Source organism: Cornus florida, unplaced genomic scaffold (assembly GCF_030987335.1).
Source record: "Cornus florida cultivar Cherokee Brave unplaced genomic scaffold, ASM3098733v1 CherokeeBrave_3.0.0_Hap2_Chr02, whole genome shotgun sequence".
Taxonomy (NCBI): domain Eukaryota; kingdom Viridiplantae; phylum Streptophyta; class Magnoliopsida; order Cornales; family Cornaceae; genus Cornus; species Cornus florida.
In genome coordinates, this window is record NW_026775572.1 from 15253233 (window position 1) to 15274308 (window position 21076).

The 21076-nt window shown below is 36.0% G+C and overlaps 1 protein-coding gene across 5 annotated transcripts; it reads left to right on the forward strand.

Annotated features, from left to right (window-relative positions):
* The first annotated feature begins 182 nt into the window (after positions 1-182).
* LOC132293827 (uncharacterized) lies at positions 183-19130 on the forward strand. 5 transcript variants are annotated; one of them, XM_059791461.1, is made up of 15 exons: positions 186-298; positions 885-1550; positions 4863-4944; positions 5049-5105; positions 8490-8545; positions 9525-9759; positions 10874-10960; positions 11264-11338; positions 13109-13192; positions 14054-14118; positions 14200-14449; positions 14532-14620; positions 18337-18451; positions 18538-18616; positions 18875-19130. In XM_059791461.1, exons 2-14 carry the CDS (start codon positions 949-951, stop codon positions 18577-18579), a joined length of 1839 nt encoding a protein of 612 aa, XP_059647444.1. In that variant the 5' UTR covers positions 186-298; positions 885-948; the 3' UTR covers positions 18580-18616; positions 18875-19130. The 5 variants fall into 5 exon arrangements, with proteins under 5 accessions (XP_059647446.1, XP_059647444.1, XP_059647445.1 ...); XM_059791462.1 differs by having other exon boundaries at positions 18538-18596; XM_059791463.1 differs by having other exon boundaries at positions 183-298; positions 941-1550; positions 18538-19130.
* Positions 19131-21076: the final 1946 nt, after the last annotated feature.

Genomic DNA, 21076 nt, shown 5'->3' on the forward strand with positions numbered 1-21076 from the left:
ATCCAACTGGTTATTTAGAGCATATTTGATGTTAATTTTAGAGGTTATTGAGATTGAATAACTTGACCCAGATTGGATCCAATTCACCAACCCTGGTTCAAAACCGAAGCCGAATAGGATCCCACTCGGTTTTAACTTTCACATACCGTACCCGAAACCAGTATACTATAAATAAAATCCCGCCGACCCCAAATTGTCGAAACTCTTGCCCTAAAGCAGCAACTTCAGACGCAGTGAGGTAGATATCTCTTATTCATTCCACGTTTCGGACTCTTCTCTTCGCTGTTCATACTCTCAGGTAAATCTCACAAACTGTAAAAAGGCAACACATTCTTTTTGTTCCTTCATGATTTCTTGTTCTAGGGTTTTGGGATTAATACTTATACGGCACTGTAAGCCACTTTCGATCGATTATTTTAATTGGGGTTTGAAAAGATTTCAGAAGCAATTATGTTTCTTTGGTGGTCAATTGTGTTTTCAAATACATTACAACAAGTGTGATTAGTTTGGCGTTGCAAATTGATAGTTATGATTACTCAATTGAGTTATTGTTTGTCTGATAAAGGTGAAATCTGAGTCGTGAAGTAGAATATTTTTGTGTATATATATATTTATAAATATTTATAATACATGGATAATTATATTATCTTGTAGCTACCTTAGGAGACATGATCTAGATTTCAACTGGATTTAACCTCTTTGTGTTCTGGTCCCGAGGCTTTAGATAATTACTGCTTGCGATAAAATTTTTATTCACATTGGAAAGTTCAATTTAAAATTTCCTGTTTATAAAGACTGAATTTGAATTCATAATTATTTTCTTTCCTTTAGCTGTCGCTAAAAGTTGTTATGAAATTTTATTAGACTGTTTAACTATGTTGCAGATCTTATCAGCCACAAGGGTTAATATCTTGTCTGTTTTGTATTGTTTGATTTAAAGATTGTCCAATGGATTTCGATGAGTATGATTATTTGGAGAATACAGTATTGAAGAAGACAGTAGAGAATCCGGAACCTCAGAAATCAAAGGGAACAGCAAATGGTGGTGAAGAACCTGTTAAATCTGAGGAGAAAGACCAGAGACGGAGTTCAAAGCACAGGAGTGATGAGAACGATGATGATCATGATCACCGGTCAAAGCGCTCGAAGTCTGGGGATGATTCTCGTGATCGGGACAGGGAAAGGGGCTCGTCACGTCATCGCTCATCTCCCAGAGATGGAGAGAGGAGTGAGAGGGATCGGCACAGGAGTAGCCGTGAACATAGAGACAGGGACAAGGAGGATAGGAACGGAAAGGAGAGAGACAGAGAAAGAGAAAAAGAGAGAGACAGAGAAAGGTATCGTGAACGGGACCGGAGAGAGCCTGATCGTGAATTGGACAAGGAGAGAGAGAGGGAAAAAGAGCGAGAGCGGTCACGTAGAAGCAGAAGTCATTCAGAAAGGCATCGGGATGAGATAGACAGAGAGAGGAGTCGGGACAGGGAGTTGAGAGAAAGAGAAAGAGAAAAGGAGAGGGAATTAAGAGAAAGGGAACGCGAACGAGAAAGCAGGTATTGCTTGTGGTTATGTTCTTATTTCAAGTTTGAAGTTAACAATTTAAGTTATATAACTTCTTGCACCAGCCTACATATTCAAAACCTGCAATGTTAAATTTTCATGTAGATATCGTTTCAGTTGGTGTTTCAAAGTTGATTAATTGTTTAATTTGGCATGCACTTGATAGTTATACGTGTCTGCTATTGGACTAATTGCAATTTGAGATTGTGTTGGTTGTACGAGTTTCATAATTCCGTGTTAATGATCTGTTCAACTTCAAAATATCCATTTAATAGCTACAAAAGAAGGAAATTGGGTAACGTAATCTATTAATACTATATAATACCGTTCAGAGGTAATTTTAAGCAATAAGACGTCACGGATATGATGATTCCTCCAACATTGAATTTTTTATGCAGATAAAACTATTGTTCTTATACATTTACTATATAATCTATGTAAATGATATCCATATATGCATGATTAAAACCATGAGTGGAGGCAAAGATCTCCTACTCTCGCTCTTCTATCTCACTCTAGACTCTAGTTACTCGGGATATGCCCCATTCTGTGTACATTAGCAATTGCCAATTACATTAAAGAATATCAATTACTCGTGTCAGTGTCTTAAATATATCCATATGGCAATTCTCTGTTTGAGCGCGCAGTTGGATAATCAATAAGAAGTGGGAAGGAGAGTAACACCTGCAGGAGCAGTAGGTACTAATAACAGAAGGAGAATCTACCCTTGATCCCGATAGATAAGTGATCCAATCATTCAACTGACCCTTGAGTTTCCTTACTGGGGCTTCCCAAGGACAGTGATCATTGTAATTTCAGCATATTTTGTGTCTTTTGATTCTTTCATTAGGTTGCCTCTTCTTCATATTCTCCTCCTCCTCCTCCTCCGCCTCCGCCTATTTCATGGCATAAACTATACATTATCTTAGTTCCATTGTAAGGTATTCCAGTTAAATAAAATACATGTGAAAGTAATTGTAATTGCTACTTAACAAAAAGATAAAAAAAATTATGGACAACACAATTCATAGGAGAAGTGTGGTTGAGGCAATTTTGGCTGTGAAACCCCGAGGCACCTCTCAGATACTGCACTTGGTATTACTGTCAATTTTCTTGACCGATGGTGTACAATTGTTGAGTGGTGCAATAGTCCATAATTTTTCAAGTCATATAATTATTGTATTAGTTAGGATGAAAAGCAAATTTGTAAAGACTGCCAAAAAGGTGAATGAGAGAAAAGGAAATCATATGCACTATAGTATCAATCAGGTTGGCTTTTATATTATCTCAGAACCAAAGTGAATTAATTTTAAACAAGCATGCGGTCTCAATAGAAGGCTCATTTATTGGATATGATCATTTTCCGTCATCCGTGGTACCATAGGCATTATTGATGCTAAAACATTGGTTATTTAGAGTCCCAGTTCCCTACATTTAGGTTTCATTTTTTTTTTTCTTGTTATTTTTTATCCTCGACTCCCATTCGATTCTGATCTTCCTTTTGTATGTGGAAGCACATCTGAATTATATGGATAATGAACACTGTCAGTGACGATTTTTTTAATCCACTTCTTTTCACCCATATAATCCTCCTTGCTTGCTTAATGAGCCTCATACTATTATCTAAATAAAATGTTTCCCGAGTAGTTCTCGAGTTTTGTATAGTTACTTGTGTTATTTAACAGTCTTAGAATTTCTGAATATTGAACGTAGATTCTGGGAACTCGCAGATACGCTAGAGCAATCTTCAGATGGTCATTCTGGCAACTGAGCCAGGCTCAGGAACACTCAGGTCATGGGTTTAAATGTTCCTTCCTGAACTCTCTGGGATCTGTTTAAATGCTTGCATTGCAAGATTTGGGGTTTCAATGTTGGAGGTCTAAACCGGGGTGGTGATGTCATTTTATGATTTTCACTATTCTCCACCTCTGAGCTTAGTTGCTTAATTATATTTATTCTGTTGCAGAAATGCTGGTGAGGGAGTGATGGGCTTTGCTTAACAGAAGCACTTCATCTTCTGATGCTTGTGGAAATTCAGTGTTCAGTTGGCTACAAGATTGGCCACAATTTTTTTGCAGCATATTTTTTAAATATCATAATTATGTTGTCTCATTCCCTGTCATAAAGTTACAGGTTTCTTGATGCCAATGCTTGCCCCCAATTAAGGCCTTTTTGAATAGTTTTAGTTGCACTACTTCTGTGTTTCTTTTTATACTGGAGTCTACTTGTTATGCAACCGGACAGTCGGTTGCAAATTTTTTCAGCATCAATTTACATTTGGAGGAACTGTTGTGATTTTTCTTGTTTGTTTCCAGTGTAATGCTGTAATGTTGAACCAAAAACTTCAGAGCAGTTTGCATTGTTTGTTATTTTTCATTTTGTACACCGGATTTATGTGGTCATCAGAGTACAAAGTTGAAATTCCAAAAGAATATAATAATACAGTCTGAATATTTAGAGGCAGCAGTTTCTCATTTTGCAATAATGTCTTGCAGATATGCGATCTTTCTCAAGTTAGTTTTCTTTTTGTTCACAAGACCGTAAATGCATTTTTTAACTTTTTAAATCATATCCATGATTGTTAATTCTGTTTCGTGCTGCTGAACACCTTCTGGTTTATGCTAGCCGTGTACTGTGATTTCTTACTTAGTCATAGTGGTGATAACTGATAAGCCAAATGGGTCAATGGATGTTAAGCCTTTTATGTTCTCATCTTTATGTGAATATGATTATCATGGAATATCAGGTTTCAATTGATGCATTTTCAAATTAATTATATCCTTCTTTAGTACTTGCAATTATATGACTTCATGATGTTGTTTCCATTTAGATTAGGTTGTGTGTATAGAAGGGGACAAAACCTGTTGTTAATACAATGCCTGAAGTTGGAAACATAGTTCACTACTTGGTCTCAATATACCCATTTCCTTTAATTGCTACTTCATTCCCAGGTTGGTTCTCATTAAATTTGAAATGAAATGTTTCTTAATTTCACCAATTGTGTACATTGGTCCCATCAGTTAACTTCGTGCAGTTCCCTGCAGGACTATTTTTCATGGGTTCGGCCTTTATACACATACTGGAGAAAATTTTGCTGCCATTTTGGGATTTCTTTTTCTTTTTTTTGTTGTTTAGTAATTTGAGGCTTTTTGCAACATGAATATTTATTTCATTTCAGGGAACATTCATATCCAAGTTTGCTTTATAAATGTTCCAGTCTTTTCCACTTCATACTTTTCACATAATTATTTTTATTACTGTTCAATAAATTCAGGATATTCTTTGTGATTTTTGTTGTCTTTCAGACGTCATAAAGAGAAAAAGGAAGAAGTGGCAGAGCCAGAGGTTGATCCTGAGCGGGATCAGCGCACTGTTTTTGCTTATCAGGTAATGGCAAAAATACGATTGGAGTTTGATTTTGAATTGTTCTATTTGAGTATATCTTTTGTAGTTTTTTTTAACTTAAATTTTATTGCATATGATTTTTGCAGATCAGTTTGAAGGCAGATGAAAGAGACGTGTATGATTTCTTCTCACGGGCTGGGAAGGTGAGTTCTTGTTTAATTATAGTCCTTATATGGCTTGTGATCTGATATTAACTTCATTATCAAAATTATCTTGTCTGTATGAATTATTATAAGCATGGCTTGTACATTTTAGAGTGGATAACATGGTTCACAGTTGCTGACACGGGCTCTTATCGGCGTAACATAACGGAATCGTTTATCACAGTTGGGAATTTTTTTCTACCTTGGACATAAGACCCAAAATGCACAATAGTCTACTTCTAAAACATAATCTAATAAAAATCGGTTTTCTGTGAATTATAGTGATTTTTAATGAATTTTAAAGACAATTGATCTATTTATGAATTTTAAATCATTGACCTTATTAAAAAGGACCTCCAGCTCTTTCCCACCTGCTTGTTCTCTACTGGATGCCCCCTGATATAATATTACTCCCTTTGTGTGACACCCCTATTATTTTTTTTTGATAAATAAAAGAATATTTTTAAAAGACGCTCAAGAGGGGAGCGAAACCCAAAGAAATACAAAAGAGCACAAAGGACTCAAGCTTTCAAAGAGGCCAAAAAATCAACAATTTCCCCCAATGATCTATGATCTCTCCCTGAAACCCAACAAAAAAGAGTTGAAATAATCGAGAATTTAAGCACCGAAATTGACATCGCCTTTCCTTCAAAGTATCTCCTATTCCTTTCAAGCCAAATACACCACCACACACAAAGCGGCGTAGCTCTCCACGCATCCTGACTGAGAGCCCCCACATGGCAACCTCTCCACATCTCAATCAACTCTCTAGTAGATCCTGGCATAACCTAATAAAACCCAAATAAGCCAAGTATCAAATCCCAACACTCTCTAGCCAAAGAGCAATGAATAAGAAGGTGATCCACAGATTCCTCATCACGAAGACACATATAACAATGATTGACCACCACCTGGCTTCTCCTTCTCAAATTATTCTGGGTTAAGATCCTACCCAGAACCGAAGTCCACACAAAGAAAGCCACTTTGAGAGGAGCCTTAGAACGCCAAACAGACTTCCAAGGAAAACGAACTCCAGGATCAAAAGAGAGGCACTTGAAGAAAGACCTCACCTCAAAACGCCCCTTGGAGTTTGCGACCCAATACCAACAATCCGAATCCTCCACCACAATCCTCTGGCGATATAACAACTCCAAGAGACGAATTGCCTCATCAATCTCCCAATCCTGAAAGGCACGCCTGAATTGAACATCCCAAACCAGTCTCCCATTATCAAGATGATAACAGTTAACCACCAAGGCCTGCCTATCCGAAGCAATCCTGTAAAGCTGAGGAAAGGCAAGAGCAAGAGGAGCATCACCACACCACACATCCGCCCAAAAACAAATCCTCCTCCCATCTCTAAGACAAAACCGAATGTGCTTGGAAAAATCATCCCAACCCTTCCGAATAAATTTCCAAACTCCCACCCCCCGAGGATTTCTAACTTCCAAAGAGCTCCACCCTCCTCTCATCTCCCCATTATAATATTACTCCCTTTGTATGACACAAGTTTTACCGCAAATTCAGAAACTAAATGGGTTCATCGTAAATGATATGATGCAGACCATCAGAATAGATAAATAGTGAATATTTGAAGCATCAAAGTTATACAATATTCGGAAATTTTCTAGACACGTTATTTCTTTGTGATTTAATTTACTTCTAGGAAGAACAAAATTATATGAGGGGTTTGATCTTCTTAATGATTATCATATTACAAATAAATGCGTTAATCACATTGTAAGGTAGCAGAGTGCACCTGATAGAAGCCGATGGAGTTAAATCCTAGGCTTAAGTTGAGAAAACCAGCGGAAACCCCATTTAGAATTCCAAAAAATATCAGTCTTAATGTCAATTGGCTTAGTTCGCAAAGAAGTTGAAGTGATGCGCCACATGAAGAGTGCAATATGTTACCCCTTGAAGTCACTTTCTTGGAAAGCAGGAAAGAAAATCTCAGTGTGTTTAAGATGGATCCTCATTTTCTAACAGAAAGTTGGTGGACCAAACCTTTCATTAGTGATCTTTAGGACCACGCATTCAATGAAACTAGGGTTCCTTCTTCCCTTAGGACTCAATAGATTTAGTATAGAAATGGAATGTTTAGACATTTTCCACTCTGATGTTCCAATTATTCACTATTTATCCATTCTGATCGTGGATGCTTCATATCATATATGGTGGCCTTATATAGTGTTTGAATTTGTGGTAAAAATTGTCACAGAAAGGGAGTAATATTATATTAGGGTTTGTCTAAAATTGCACTATGTTACCCCTTGAAGTCACTTTCATAGAATGCAACAAAAAAATTGTCAGTGTTTAAGATGGACCCTCAACTTTATTAGTAATCTTTAGGACCACACATTCAATGATACTAAGTATCCTTTTTCCCTTTGGACTCAATTTTAATTTGATTTAATTGTACACCGACTCTAATTCATGGAAGTCGTTGTCAAAGACAGATTTGGAGGAAATGAATTGAACTCACCGTTGAATTGAAATCAAACCTTTGCACTCAGTTATATACATTAGTGGTTAATAAAAAAATAGCATTAATAATGACATAGGGTTGCACGTGGGTGAGTGGTAAAGTACCTGCAGCAGGAGTGGATTGGTCACAGTTTCGATTCCGAAGAACCTGAATTTGGCTTGCTTGTTTACAAAAATGATTAACTCAAGTTTTTGAATTGTTTAAATAGAAGACTTGCACTAATTAGGGTCACGTGTGGTTGAGTGGTAAAGTACTTGCACTGAGAGTGGATGGTAGCTTGGTACCTTTTCATTTAAAAAAGAATCAGCTGTGAACTGGTTGAACCTGTTGGTTTGAGTCGTTGATTGGTTCTGGGCCGGTTCACAAGTGAAATTTGTTCTCGCCAATTTGTCGGGGTTTTCTCCATTCGACAATGCTGGTATTTTTTTGGGTGCTTACCTTTGTCCCTGGGTCTTTCTTTCTGCCATCATCATAGCTTTTGTGAACAAGAAACTGACTACTTGATTTAATAAAAAGAACTTCTGCAAATGGGTCCAATGAAATTTATTATTGATTTTATCACTTCAACAGAGCTGGTATTTTTTTGGGTGCTTACCTTTGCCCCTGGGTATTTCTTACTGCCATCATCATAGCTTTTGTGAACAAGAAACTGACTACTTGATTTGATAAAAAGAACTTCTGCAAATGGGTCAAATGAAATTTATTATTGATTTTATCACTGTTTAAAATTCTGAAATGTTATATGAGAAATTGAAAAATCTGGACTAATTTGAATGAAATATTTATGAGATAAATGAAAATGTACTGGCAATGATGGTACTGTATGAAGAATTATTGTTTTGTGAATTGGTAATATCATTTGTAATAATCCTAATTCTTCTAAATTACAATTTCAGGTGCGAGATGTACGCCTCATAATGGACCGCAATTCAAGACGTTCCAAGGGAGTCGGGTAAATTTCACCCTTCCTGCATGAACTTGTAAATTATTTAATATTTGAATGACTTTTTTTACTCATATATGTAATACTAACCATCAAGTTTGTGTAGGATTTTGCATCTTGAAATAAAATTTGAAGATCATATCTTGACATCACTATGTAATATATAAACTCTAAAGCCATAATAACAAAGAGGGGAGATACAGTAACGCATTCTGTTATTTGAAAACAGTATTTTTGTTTTTCCTTGTTAAGTATTTGAAAACATTTTTCAAGAATAGTTAAGACAGAGAGTTTCAAAGAATAGATAGAATGTTGGCTTGGGTAATATATATATATATATATATATATATATATTTTAGATAATAGATTTAAAAATGAATTTTCGAGCCTTTTCTGTTTTCTGGTTCTCTAATAAGAGAACTGTTTCACAGAACATAATCAAACAGCCCCGAAGTTTTTCTCCTTGTTTGCATTGCATATTGTAGTGTTGAATCTGTTAAACCTCAGGATAACATAGAGTCAACTGAGGGAGAGAATCAGATTAGGATATGTGCTAGTAATTCAATAGAAGGTAATTTGAGGATAAAGTTATCAGAAGACTACAAACATCACATTAATTGGAATTTGATAGTTCTGAAGCTTAGTTGGTGGTTGGTCGATGTTCCTTCAGATAAATTGGTCAAATTTTTGGTTGTATGCAATGCGGCAATAGATTGGCAATTTATTTGAGGTTCTGAATTGATTAAAGTGAATATTGTGAAAAAAAAAGGAAAGGATAGTTGTTCAGTTATTCGTGATAATATTTCCTTTTTAGTGGCATTTGGGTGTTCTTAAAAAAAAAAGAAAAAATCTAAATAATAATAATAACTGAAAATGTGAAGGGCAGTGTGCAATAGAATTTGCTAATTTCATAGTTATCTTCACTTTCTTCCAGTTTTTGTTCATCCCATTTATCAGTGCATCTTGATGCTAACATGTCTCATTGCAGGTACATTGAATTTTTTGATTCAATGTCAGTCCCTATGGCAATAGCTCTTTCTGGTCAGCCTCTTCTTGGGCAACCAGTGATGGTTAAACCTTCAGAAGCTGAAAAGAATTTGGTTCAGTCGACTACATCTGTGGCTGGTGGGGTTGGTGGGCTTATCGGCCCTTATTCGGGGGGAGCTAGAAGGCTGTACATCGGCAATCTGCATTTCAATATAAAAGAAGACCAACTTCGTCAGGTAAGAACATGGTCTTTAGATCGTTATTTTTATTTATTTAGCTAAGCAGATTTATAATCTACCTATCTATATCAGAACTCAGAAGTTAATTTTTCATCTTTTGCTTTAGGGCATTGAATGACCCTGAACTTCACTATATAATTGATCGTGATGGGTTTTTTAATCAGTTCATGCATCATGCGGTATATGACTGGGTTAAGCTTCACCAGTTTTACCTTCTGGCTTGGTTGTTGAGCTGTGACATCGGATCTCATAGCATCCTAATATTTAAAAATAAAAGCAAAATAATAAATTCAAAAACATATTTTGATAGGTTGCAAATTTGTGATCTGGAATTACAAAAAGAATTGATATGATAAAACCAGCTATATGGTATTAGTGCATTCTTGGTGAGTCGATCAAATTCAGTGTTTTTTACAGGCGGTTAGTCGTTTTCTGAAGTTGTACTGGCCATATAAAATAGGCCATATTTTATATACTGATTGACTTATCAATTATTTTTTATTTTTTATTTTTTATTTTATATACTGCCTTTATTATTGGATTGTGCCCCCTCTTAGGTGCTTCTAATGATATTTCTTTATTTATTGGTAAAAAAAAGTTTTTGGCACTCTTTTCTTTATTTTAAAGAAAAGGCAAATTGAATGTGATGTAGAAGATTAATACAGCAACAACCACCGCCAAGCTTTTCCCCAATTATTGGGGTGTGATGTAGAAGGTTAATCTGAAATAAAATTATAAATTGATTTGAGTAGAAAAGCCATATGCTGTGTTGTTCCTGCCTACAGGGTTTTGGAAGTGGTGGACTAGAGATAGATTAAAGTATTAAACCGTCAAAATGATTCTGTACAAAGGGGCTGCTCTCAAATTTGAACTTGCCTGTTTGTTGGCCTAAATTTTTTTTACAAGTGCACCAAGCCCCGTTACTAATTAATCTATATAATAAAAATAATTGAAACTGGCAAGGCCTGCTTTTATTACTGTAGTTTCCATTTTTTACTTGGGACAATAGAGATAGCAATTTTTATCTTCATATAGATGGTATGGATCATTGATTTCTGTGCTTCTTTTTACTCCCACAAGGAGAAGTAATTTATCTATGTTCAACATTCAGGTTTTTGAACCATTTGGTATCGTGGAGTTGGTGCAGTTACCCAGTGACCCTGAGACGGGACATAGCAAAGGTTTTGGTTTTGTTCAGGTAAGTACGGTTTCCAATATTTAGCTTCTGTAGGAGCAATTTGAAAAGAATGTTGCCAAGCTGCCTGTTGAATTTTGCTGATCAAAGAGCAAAGCAAAGTATCTAATGGATATAGATACTTCAGGAAAAAATATTTAAAGGCTGCAGTGAGACCTGACAATGGCCGCAACATCAGAAAAGGATACAACTGCAGTAAAAGAGTAGCCATAGAAAGGACCAAAACCATTCCAAAATGACCCGCATAAATGCTCTATGAGGTTCCAATTCAGATTGTAGGTTAACATTATGGGTTTTTGGTTGCAGTTCGCACGTCTTGAAGATGCTAGGGCTGCACAGAGTTTGAATGGACAACTGGAGATTGCAGGCCGACTTATCAAGGTAACTTAACAATCTATTCTTTTTCATATATGCCTTATTGTTGGTCTATACATCTAGCTTCTGAAGTCTAATGCTTCATCAAGTCTTGTATCGGCTCACAATAGGGATCTATTGTAAGGAAGTTGTTTCTAAAACCCCCCAACTTACACACACATAACACAGTTGAAATTTTCATATGGAAATATGGTTGTATTCGACATTCAGGTTTTCCTTTTAGTTAGAACTTTGGAACATGTAGTGAAATTCAGCTGAGTTATGGAAACATTTAGAAGTCTTACCACTTATCAAAAAACAAAAAAAAAACATTTAGAAGTCTTACCACTGAGGCATAATTTGAAATTAAGGGGAAAAAAAAAGACAGTTATATGGTTCTTAGATGATTAAAATGTTCCATATCCTTTCTGGAATTGATGATTGATATCATGTTTACGTGTTGATTTTGAGCAATAATGATATGCTCCATCCACTATCATATTGGTAATGACGAAATCCATTGTGAATAAACTATCACAAATTAGGTAATAGGGCAATGTTTTAGATGAGTTACTTCTATTGTGCCTTGATTGAAACGTGTGTTGTCAGTGCAAATATGTTGCGAATTATACAACCTAGTTTGGCATTGTGGCATGCAGTGACTAGCTATTAACTTGTGCAATAATCTGAGAACATAGGCTAAAAAAAGTTTGAAGGCCTATTATTAGTTGGTGCGTTTTGAATCCTCTAATCAATAACAAAATTTTGACATTTATCTTTAAATGACATCGGTGATTGGAGGCCCTAATTAGGTTGACTCGCATGATTGTACATGGGACTCATCCAATGAAAGTTGATTCCATCTAATGCTAGTAATGGTATTCCCTCTGGCTGTTGAGTCTTAATTCTTTTTAATGCTGACATACAGGTTTATTGGTTGTAGACTCCATAGTTTTAATATGCAGGCATGTTACGTGTTTACTGGAACATGCCATACTGAATGGGGAATGTAGTAAAAGTGTGAAGAGGCACAAGTTAAAGCTATACTTTCTTGTTTGTAAATTTTGTTGCCCAATTGACCATGCTGGATAATGTTCTATAAAAGAGGATCCTAACTGTTGGTATTGCCATAAGCAAATGACAGTAATGCTTTCTCCAGATCCCGCCCACAAAGAGCAAGCGAAATTGTAGTTTTAGAGGCTTAGGCCATATGTCTCTGCAGTTTGATAGACTAATACAAAACAAACATTACGAGTTAAATTAGATTACATCATGAAATTTACAATTTACTCATCTATTGTACTGATGTATACTGCTAATCAGTTGTAGTTATCTGATGGTTGGTATGCTGTGTTTTTCATAGTTGGTTGGTTGGTTGCTTTATATATTGTAGGACAATATTGTTTCTAGAGAAATTCTGTTGCTTTTAGAGAAGTTGATGTGCAAGTTGAAATCACCGTCTTGGATCACTCTTTGAGCAACAGAACAATCCCAAGCAATAAGACTACACTTCTTTTATTTGTTAATTTGGGTAACCGGTTTTGTGAATGGGTCACATAGTTGATCAAGCCTGGAAGTCCATTCAACTTCATCTTTCCACATGAGTGACGTGTACTTCTCTTTTGTTTTGGGTTGCATTCTTCTGTCATTCCCGTATGTTCGCTTGGTTCATGTTACACCTTCAAAAATGCTGATTGTACCAAATATTCTTCCTTTTCTTTTGGTAGGTTTACCAAAAAATTCTCTTACATCTTCCGTGGAGTTTGATCTTTTATCTGTTTTTCTCTCTTTATGTAGGTTTCAGCTGTTTCTGATCAACCTGGGATGCAAGATTTTGGGGCAAATGCTGGTGATTTTGATGATGATGAAGGCGGTGGTTTGGTTAGTTATTCCCCTCTGATGCATGTAGTTTTCTATTAGAAAGATACTTGGCTAAGAGTGTTTCAATGAAGCTCTTTTTTTATTTTCTGGTGGATTTATTAATATAATTTCTTCATTTATTTAATTCAGTAATGCACAGGCTGGACCCACAAAGTTCCTTCTGTTTTCTTTCTCTCTTTCTTTTGTGCGTGTGTGGGGGCGGGGGTGGGTGTTGGGGGTAGAAGAGTTGCATTAATTACCGGATATGTTTGTTAGCTGCCTTTTAAGCTATATGTGTTGGACACATTTCTCATACCCTTGTTAGAGTGTCTTGTATACAATGTGGGTACTTCACGCACTTTTGGAGAATCAGTGTATCATAGGAGAATAAAATGGCTGCCAACTTTGTCATATGCAAGTGTGATGCTACACTAGGGTGAAATCTTTAGGCTTGTCAGGCTGTGATAGGGAGTTTTCTTAAGTAGGATGCTTCTGTATTCAGACCCCCTAATTGAAATTAATCATAAATCTTTGGTCTTTGCCAGTAGAATTATTGCAAAGGAAGATCCCTTTCGAGCACATGGTTACTGAATTTCAATTGCATTTGATAAGATGCTTTCTTCCATGACTCTTTTCAAACAGAGTTGTTACTGTTTTGGTAATTATAATGATTGTCGTTATACAGAGTAACAAGATGGTCGCAATAACAACCTACTCTGTGCATGGTCTAATCTCCTGTGTTATTTGTTTTTCCTTTCTCATATCCGCTAATGTTGGTATATAATTACCTGCAACAAGTTTATGCTTCTTGTTGCAAGTTAGTAGGGTCTAGTGTACTCATCTTTTGACTATCAAGTGAGGCTGACACACTGCTATTTTCAGTCTCTGAATGCACGCTCTCGAGCACTCCTCATGCAGAAGCTGGATCGGAGTGGCTTCGCTACAAGGTTTGCACTTCCTAGTTTCTAATTACTTCATGAAAATAATAATAATCTGCTTGATCTTACACCTTCATCCATCATCTGCAGCATTGGTGGTCCCTTAGGTACCCATGTTGTTAGTAGTCCTAGCCTTGCGCTACCAACTGCACCAATTCTTGGCGCCGCACCTGCAGTTCCTTCCCTTGTTGCTCCTCTTGTACAGTCTTCTGTTCCTGGACTTGCAGGATTGTCAGGTGCAGGTCTTTCAGTTCCAACTGTCACACTACCTTCAGTTGATACCATTGGGGTCCCAAGTGAATGCTTATTGTTGAAGAATATGTTTGATCCAAAATTAGAGGTTGGTACCCAAACCTTCTTTTAGAAATTCCAATTTCATCCTTATTTTACTGTTTATGATAAAGCTATATTATTTTCTGCAGATGGAACCTGATTTTGATATGGATATTAAAGACGATGTTCAACATGAATGTTCGAAGTTTGGAAGTCTGAAACATATTTATGTGGACAAGTGAGTATCTCTGCTGTTTATTTTCTTATATACTTTCTATTTTCTTCATGTGCCGATCAGAACTTTATGGGTTGTCTAGATTAACTGTGGTTTCTCATCCAATTTTTACCTTTTTTTATATCAGTTGACACTCCTTCCGTTTCAGTAGGTGTGGAACTTCATGGGTTGATAGGTTCTGGGGCAAAGCCTAGACTCAAACTAATTAATAAAACACTCAAACCTAAACCTGACTTGACCTTCATGAGTTGTATAGGTTGCGGGGCAAGCCTAGACCCAAACTAATTAATAAAACACTCAACCTAAACCCGACTTGACCTTCAGTCTGAATTCCCCAACCCAATCACAACCCATGTTAAAATTTTTGAACTCAGGTTATAGAAATTGGGCTGAAAATTAGGTTGATCTTGGGCTAGCTTCGGGTTTGGTTACTCCTACGTAAAGATACTAAACATTGAATGCAAATATATAAAACATTATACACAGTGTGACAAGAAATCAATTTTCCGAATTATTAGTATACAATAAATCAGGATGTGCAGAAAAATAAACTGAAAAAGAGGAAGGTTGATCACGATTATAGGTAAATATTATATATTTAAAATTCATGTTAGAATTTAGGTTTGGGCTTGGGTTGCCAACATCAACTTGAGCCCTTCCCAAATTAAGTTCGGGTTATAGGTTTTTTTAGCCCAACCAGTGTTATTAAAGGTGCACCTGGGGGCGTGCCTAGGCACTAGGCGCCTACAGGCGCATGAATTGCGCCTCATGATAGCCCAGGCGCAGTGACCTTCATTATGTGCGCGCCTGGGATGCGCCTCTCGCTTTTACTCAGGCGCGCCTGATCACTTACTTCCTTTTAAGTTGTTTTTTAAATTTTTTTTTTTTTTTTTTGTTCTGTTCAGCTTTTGCCATGTGCTGGAATAAAAAGGAGCTTTTGTAAATTTGTCTTGTGCAATAAAAGAATAAAATAAAGAAAAGAAAAGCAATGGTCAAATAAAGATGGATACAACATTGAAACGTGAGAGAGTGGAACAAATTATGAAAGACCAAAAGCAGAGAAAGAAAGAAAAGGGAGTAGTTTGTTGCAGTGAACTTTGTCTTCGTGTGCAAAAGAATAAAATAAAGAAAAGAAAAGGGAGTAGCCAAGTAGTTTGTTGCAGTGAACTTTGTCTTCTTGTGTAATAAGAAAGAAAAGGGAGTAGTTTGTTGCAGTGAACTTTGTCTTCTTGTGCAATAAAAGAATAAAATAAAGAAAAGAAAGGAAAAGGGAGTAGCCAAGTAGTTTGTTGCAGTGAACTTTGTCTTCTTGTGTAATAAAAGAGTAAAATAAAGAAAAGAAAAGAAAAGGGATTAGCCAGACAACTTCTTAGTATGTCTTGATTTGCTTTGTTCTCATTTGCTCCGGAGTGCTGCCAGCTGCATTTTCATGGCGTTTTACTGTTTGGGGACCTTAGTGGCATGAGTTTAAAATTTCCTGCTTTTTTTTTTTTTTTTTTCCTTCCTGAATTATCTGAATGTATTTTGCTGAATTATTTTGAATGCATTTTCCTGAATGAATTTACCATTCCTGCCTTTTTTTTTATTTTTATGAATGCAGTTTGCTAAGTTCTGCTGAATGTTGTTTGCTGGATTTTGCTAGATTATTTGAAATGTTGAATGCATCTTGCTGCATGTTGTTTGCTGAATGTTGTTTGCTGAATTTTTTAGGTCCCTTGAGATTGTTTGGTTTTATGACTCAAAACTGAAACTAAATATCTTCCATTTGCTGCTTTTCTCTTAATGGAGCTTAATTGTTTTAATTGTGCTATTTTGCCTGCTGCTTTATTGGTTTAACTGTGATATATTTAGTATTTATATTACTGGATGTTTATTATTTAATTGTGTTTTTTTTGTTGAGAATTATTGTTTTAAATTTTTACTTGTGCACCTCACATCAGTCAGGCGTGTGCCTTGCCGTACGCCTCACGACTAGGCTCCAAGGGAACTCTAGCGCCGTAGTGCGCCTAGCGCCTTTAATAACACTGAGCTTAACTCTAATTGTAATAATGGTTGCCTGAGCCCATAAAATATTGGATGGGTTGGGGCCGAATTTGGGTCAACCTGCCCATATTTCATTCCTCACGTTTCAGTTGGGACCCAGATTGTATTGCCACTTCCCAGAAATATGCCAAGTTATTAGTTTACTATTTTCTTATTTTATACCAGCCAAATTTGGACAACCCTTTTCCATGGAATGTTTTTTCTTCTCAAATTTTGTAACACATCCAAAAAAAAAAAGGTTCCGGGGCACCTTATACAAAGCTGTTCTTGGTGTGAGTATAATGTTTATGCCTTTAAGTTGGCATACCAGCACAATTTCCATAGGTTCTGAGAGAGGACGCGTCCTTTTGAGTTAATCCTACTTTAGTGCATTTAAATGATTTTAGTTAGTAGTCTCAAGTACGGTGCCAATGGGCATTTGATACAACTTGGTTCCGATATTACAATTGGTAGCATTTGAAATATTATAGAAGTGAAATAATGTTCAACTGGACGTGTATGCATATTGCAACGAATATAAATATAATTTCCTTTTATAACTGTATTTATTATATGATCAAATATTTCTGAGCACATGATATTGAATGAATATAAAATTACTGACTGGGAATTGGATACTGCGTTCGTAACTAGAATGAAAAACTAAATATTGTGATTCCTCCCTCTTATGAAGTTTCTGTTGTTCAGTTATTTTCCAACAGGTTGGTTGATGGTTCAAGATATAAGGAAAATAAAAACTTACTTCAGTTCCTTTTTTTTTTTCCTAGTTGGTACTCACACACACGTCTCTTCTGAGACTTGAACCTCTAACCTCCCTTTGGGAGGTAAGAGGCTGGTACCGCTAGGCCACTGGCCTGTTGGTCTCACTTCAGTTCCTACTTCCTTTTGGGTTATATTTTAGATGTCTTAGCAAAACTTTTATGCAATGCATTAGTTACAGCTTAGTAAATGGTATCGACTATACTAATTATGTTACATCATGGTACCATTAGCTTTTTTGAGACATTCACTAAGAAACACTTTTTTTTGAATCCACTGTTCTTGCAAGTATCTCATCCTAGATCCAACTAAATATCTCAATATGGCTGTTAAACCATATTACTTTATGCTATTGGTGAGCATTATGTGATTTTCTTATCTTTCATCATTTCCAGTAACAACTTTATTTTTGAACTCTTTTATCAGTGATAATGATTTTTGTGATCCCAAAATTAAATCTTCTTGGCTACCTATACTTGATGAGATGACACCTAGAACACCCAGTAGGCCAGTATTTTGTGTTTTATATATTACTATGAAAATGCATGGTTCCTTTGTACATCGTAGAAGTTTCCTAGATTAAGTGTTTTGAGGAATTTGACTATTTTTAAGCCCAGAAGAGGCTGTTGATATTAATTAGTGTTTAGCAGATGCATCCTTTCCGTGTTTAAATAAGTGGGAGACCCCAAGGGGATTAGGACAATCGGCTGGAAACGAGCCTCATGTAGCAAAGGTCCTTGGGCTGACTCCCCTCCCTTTGGTACCAGCCCCCACAGGATCTTTGGACTTAGCAAGTATTGTGGTTTAGTCACATGTTTAGTGGCAACTATCAACACGTTTAAAAACCAAAATACCTGCTTTCAGAATTGATAAGCATAAATTGATGTACTGTTGCTCCCCTTTTCTTTGACATACAGGAACAGTGCTGGGTTTGTATACCTGCGATTTGAAAATACACAACCTGCCGAGGGTGCCCAACGTTCCCTCCACGGGAGATGGTTTGCTGGGAAAATGATCACTGCAACGTTTATGGTAATTTCATATAAATGCACTTTTGTGCTTAGTTCATTTTTCTTGTTATTCTTCAATGGAAATAAAAATAATTTGTATTCATGCAGCTGCCCCAGAATTACGAGGCAAAATTTCCTGACAGCAGATAGGATGCAAGATTGTGGATGTAACTGTCGTCCAAAATAAGTATTGCATATTTACGTGACTTATTGAATATACTGTACCACTGTCCACATTAGCTGTTGTGTTGTGGTATCGTAGGGGTGTGGCTTTGTGTTACAGAATGATAGTTATCCTCAGTGGCAGCAACAAATGACTGTAGACAAAAGAACCAAGTGGCTTACTTATTTCATAAAAATTCTAGTGTTTTTTATATTTTTCCTTTTTAGCGAGGGAATGTCTCATATTTATTGTTTGTTGCCCTCTTGTTGTACGTTGTTACAGAAACAATCATAATGGATTGGGAAGAAGATTTACACAAAACGGATGAGCAGCTGATGAGATGAATATGATGATAGTGGCCCATTGTCGAATGATATAGCATTTGTGCTTATTCTCTGTTTATCAAGGATTATAAAATGAATATGCTTCTGTACCCGCTGGATATGTATATCAATTTATCAAACATGTAAACATCCAATTTTGGCCCCTGTACATGTGTCGGATATCCTCAAATACAGAACTGTTAGGTTTTCATCAAGTTTTCCACTCCTTTTGGGTTGTAGGAACCGCTCTAAAAACCATTATGCACTTGATGTTGACTTCGTTCCGCAAGTGGGTTTAACCTAATTGAGATTTTTTAATCCGTGAAGTCCGATCCGTGCAACTCTCATAGAAATGAGAGTTGTGTAATAGTGACAATGGTTTCTAGGGAGTGATGTTTGTTATATAACTAAGCATGCCATTGATAGCAGTGGGACTGAGCAGGATTGCTGAGGAAAATCACACAACTCTTGGGTCCTCTTAGAGTAACCAAAGTATAATCATAATTCACCAAATTGTTATATATCATCTTTAGTGTGACCAGGTAATATAAATTTTTTTGGACTTTGTGTGGTGCTTGAACACGACTGAGGCATTAGCTCGATGCTTTCAGTTTGGTTCATTATAAAGTGTGTATCCGTAGTTATGTTCCATCGTCAGTCGGTAAAGGTGGGTGTGTTGGTGGGCGCTTACTGCCCAGTAAAAACACCATTGTAAAATAGAAATAAAGCAAAAAAGAAAAATAATAAGAAAAAAAAACATGTATTATTGAATGTTTCTTTCACTTAAAAAAAACATTATTATTTAATTATAAAGGATTATAAAAAGATAGAAAGGCGGCTGTCGGGCCTCTGCTGGCCAACTTGCAGCGGATTATAAAATTATGAATTATGGTGAGAGAGATTTAATTGTAACATTAGGATAGTACCAATACAATATTTTAATGTAATTTTAAATATAGTACATATCCTTGTGCGCGGCTGCTGTTGTCAAATTACGATTAACTCCAACAGTTTTGACAAATAGACAATTGAATTAGTTAATGCTCCAAATACATATGTATGTGGTGACATCATCAACTTTGTTTTTTTGTCCCATCTTTAGCTTTATAAAAAGAGATTTTTACCGATACATGGGCTTAAGGCCCAAATACTACAGTGCAATGATGTCAACTTCTTGATTTATCAATAAAATGAGGGGACCACACAAACTTTTTCTTACAAACGAAAGGACCACACAATTATTTCTCTAAAATGAAATGATATTCGACTTTAGACCACACAACAAGTTATATTGTCACTTTGACCCAACATAATATATGATTATATCATAAAAGCTTTAAAACATAAAATAAGCTTTCCGAAAGATTCTGGAACAAACGTTTTAATATTAAAATTCGCAATAGATTAATATGGACTTGTAGACTTCTTTAGACAAAAGATCTTATATATAAATTAAATTTAACGAAACAATGTAGGCTCTGATACCAAAATTGAGTTGGATCCAACAATAGAAGCATGCAAAATAAACATAAAATAAATTTAACAATTAAATCACAGAAATGACTACCGAACCTGATAATGCTCTGATAACGCCCTGTAAAAACGCCTGAACACCGGCAAGAACGGGCCAACAAGCCAACAGTTCAAGTCAACTCATACAAGAAATTGCCAATTTAATTCTAAGGCTGTTTGTACTAGTTGGATTCAAGAAAATTCTAGGATCTACACTGTCTGACTAAATAAAATCTATATATTTGATATTTTTGTCAACCGAAGTCTTTTGCCCCAAAGTACTTAAAATACTAAATTGGGATTAGGAAGTTTTGAATAAGAACAAACTGGATGATTTATTTTATATATACATGGATGCACTCTCACACTATATTTTACAAAGGAAATATACTGAAAGAAGTCACAAAACACACTAGAAACTAAAGGCTGGAATGCTTGATGGTTCTAAACTTGACTGCTCTAAAACTCGATGATCCTTTACTTTAGACGAGAAGTTCTTTTTATAGGAAAGGAGAACGATGAATCTTCGGCTAAGCTTGAAGATGCTGTATAGACGGTTGAGATGAAAGATACTTTTTAGAGATAAGATGGCATGAATTATTGCTAAACTATTGATGTCGGCCTCTGGAGAGTCTTATCAACTTTTACT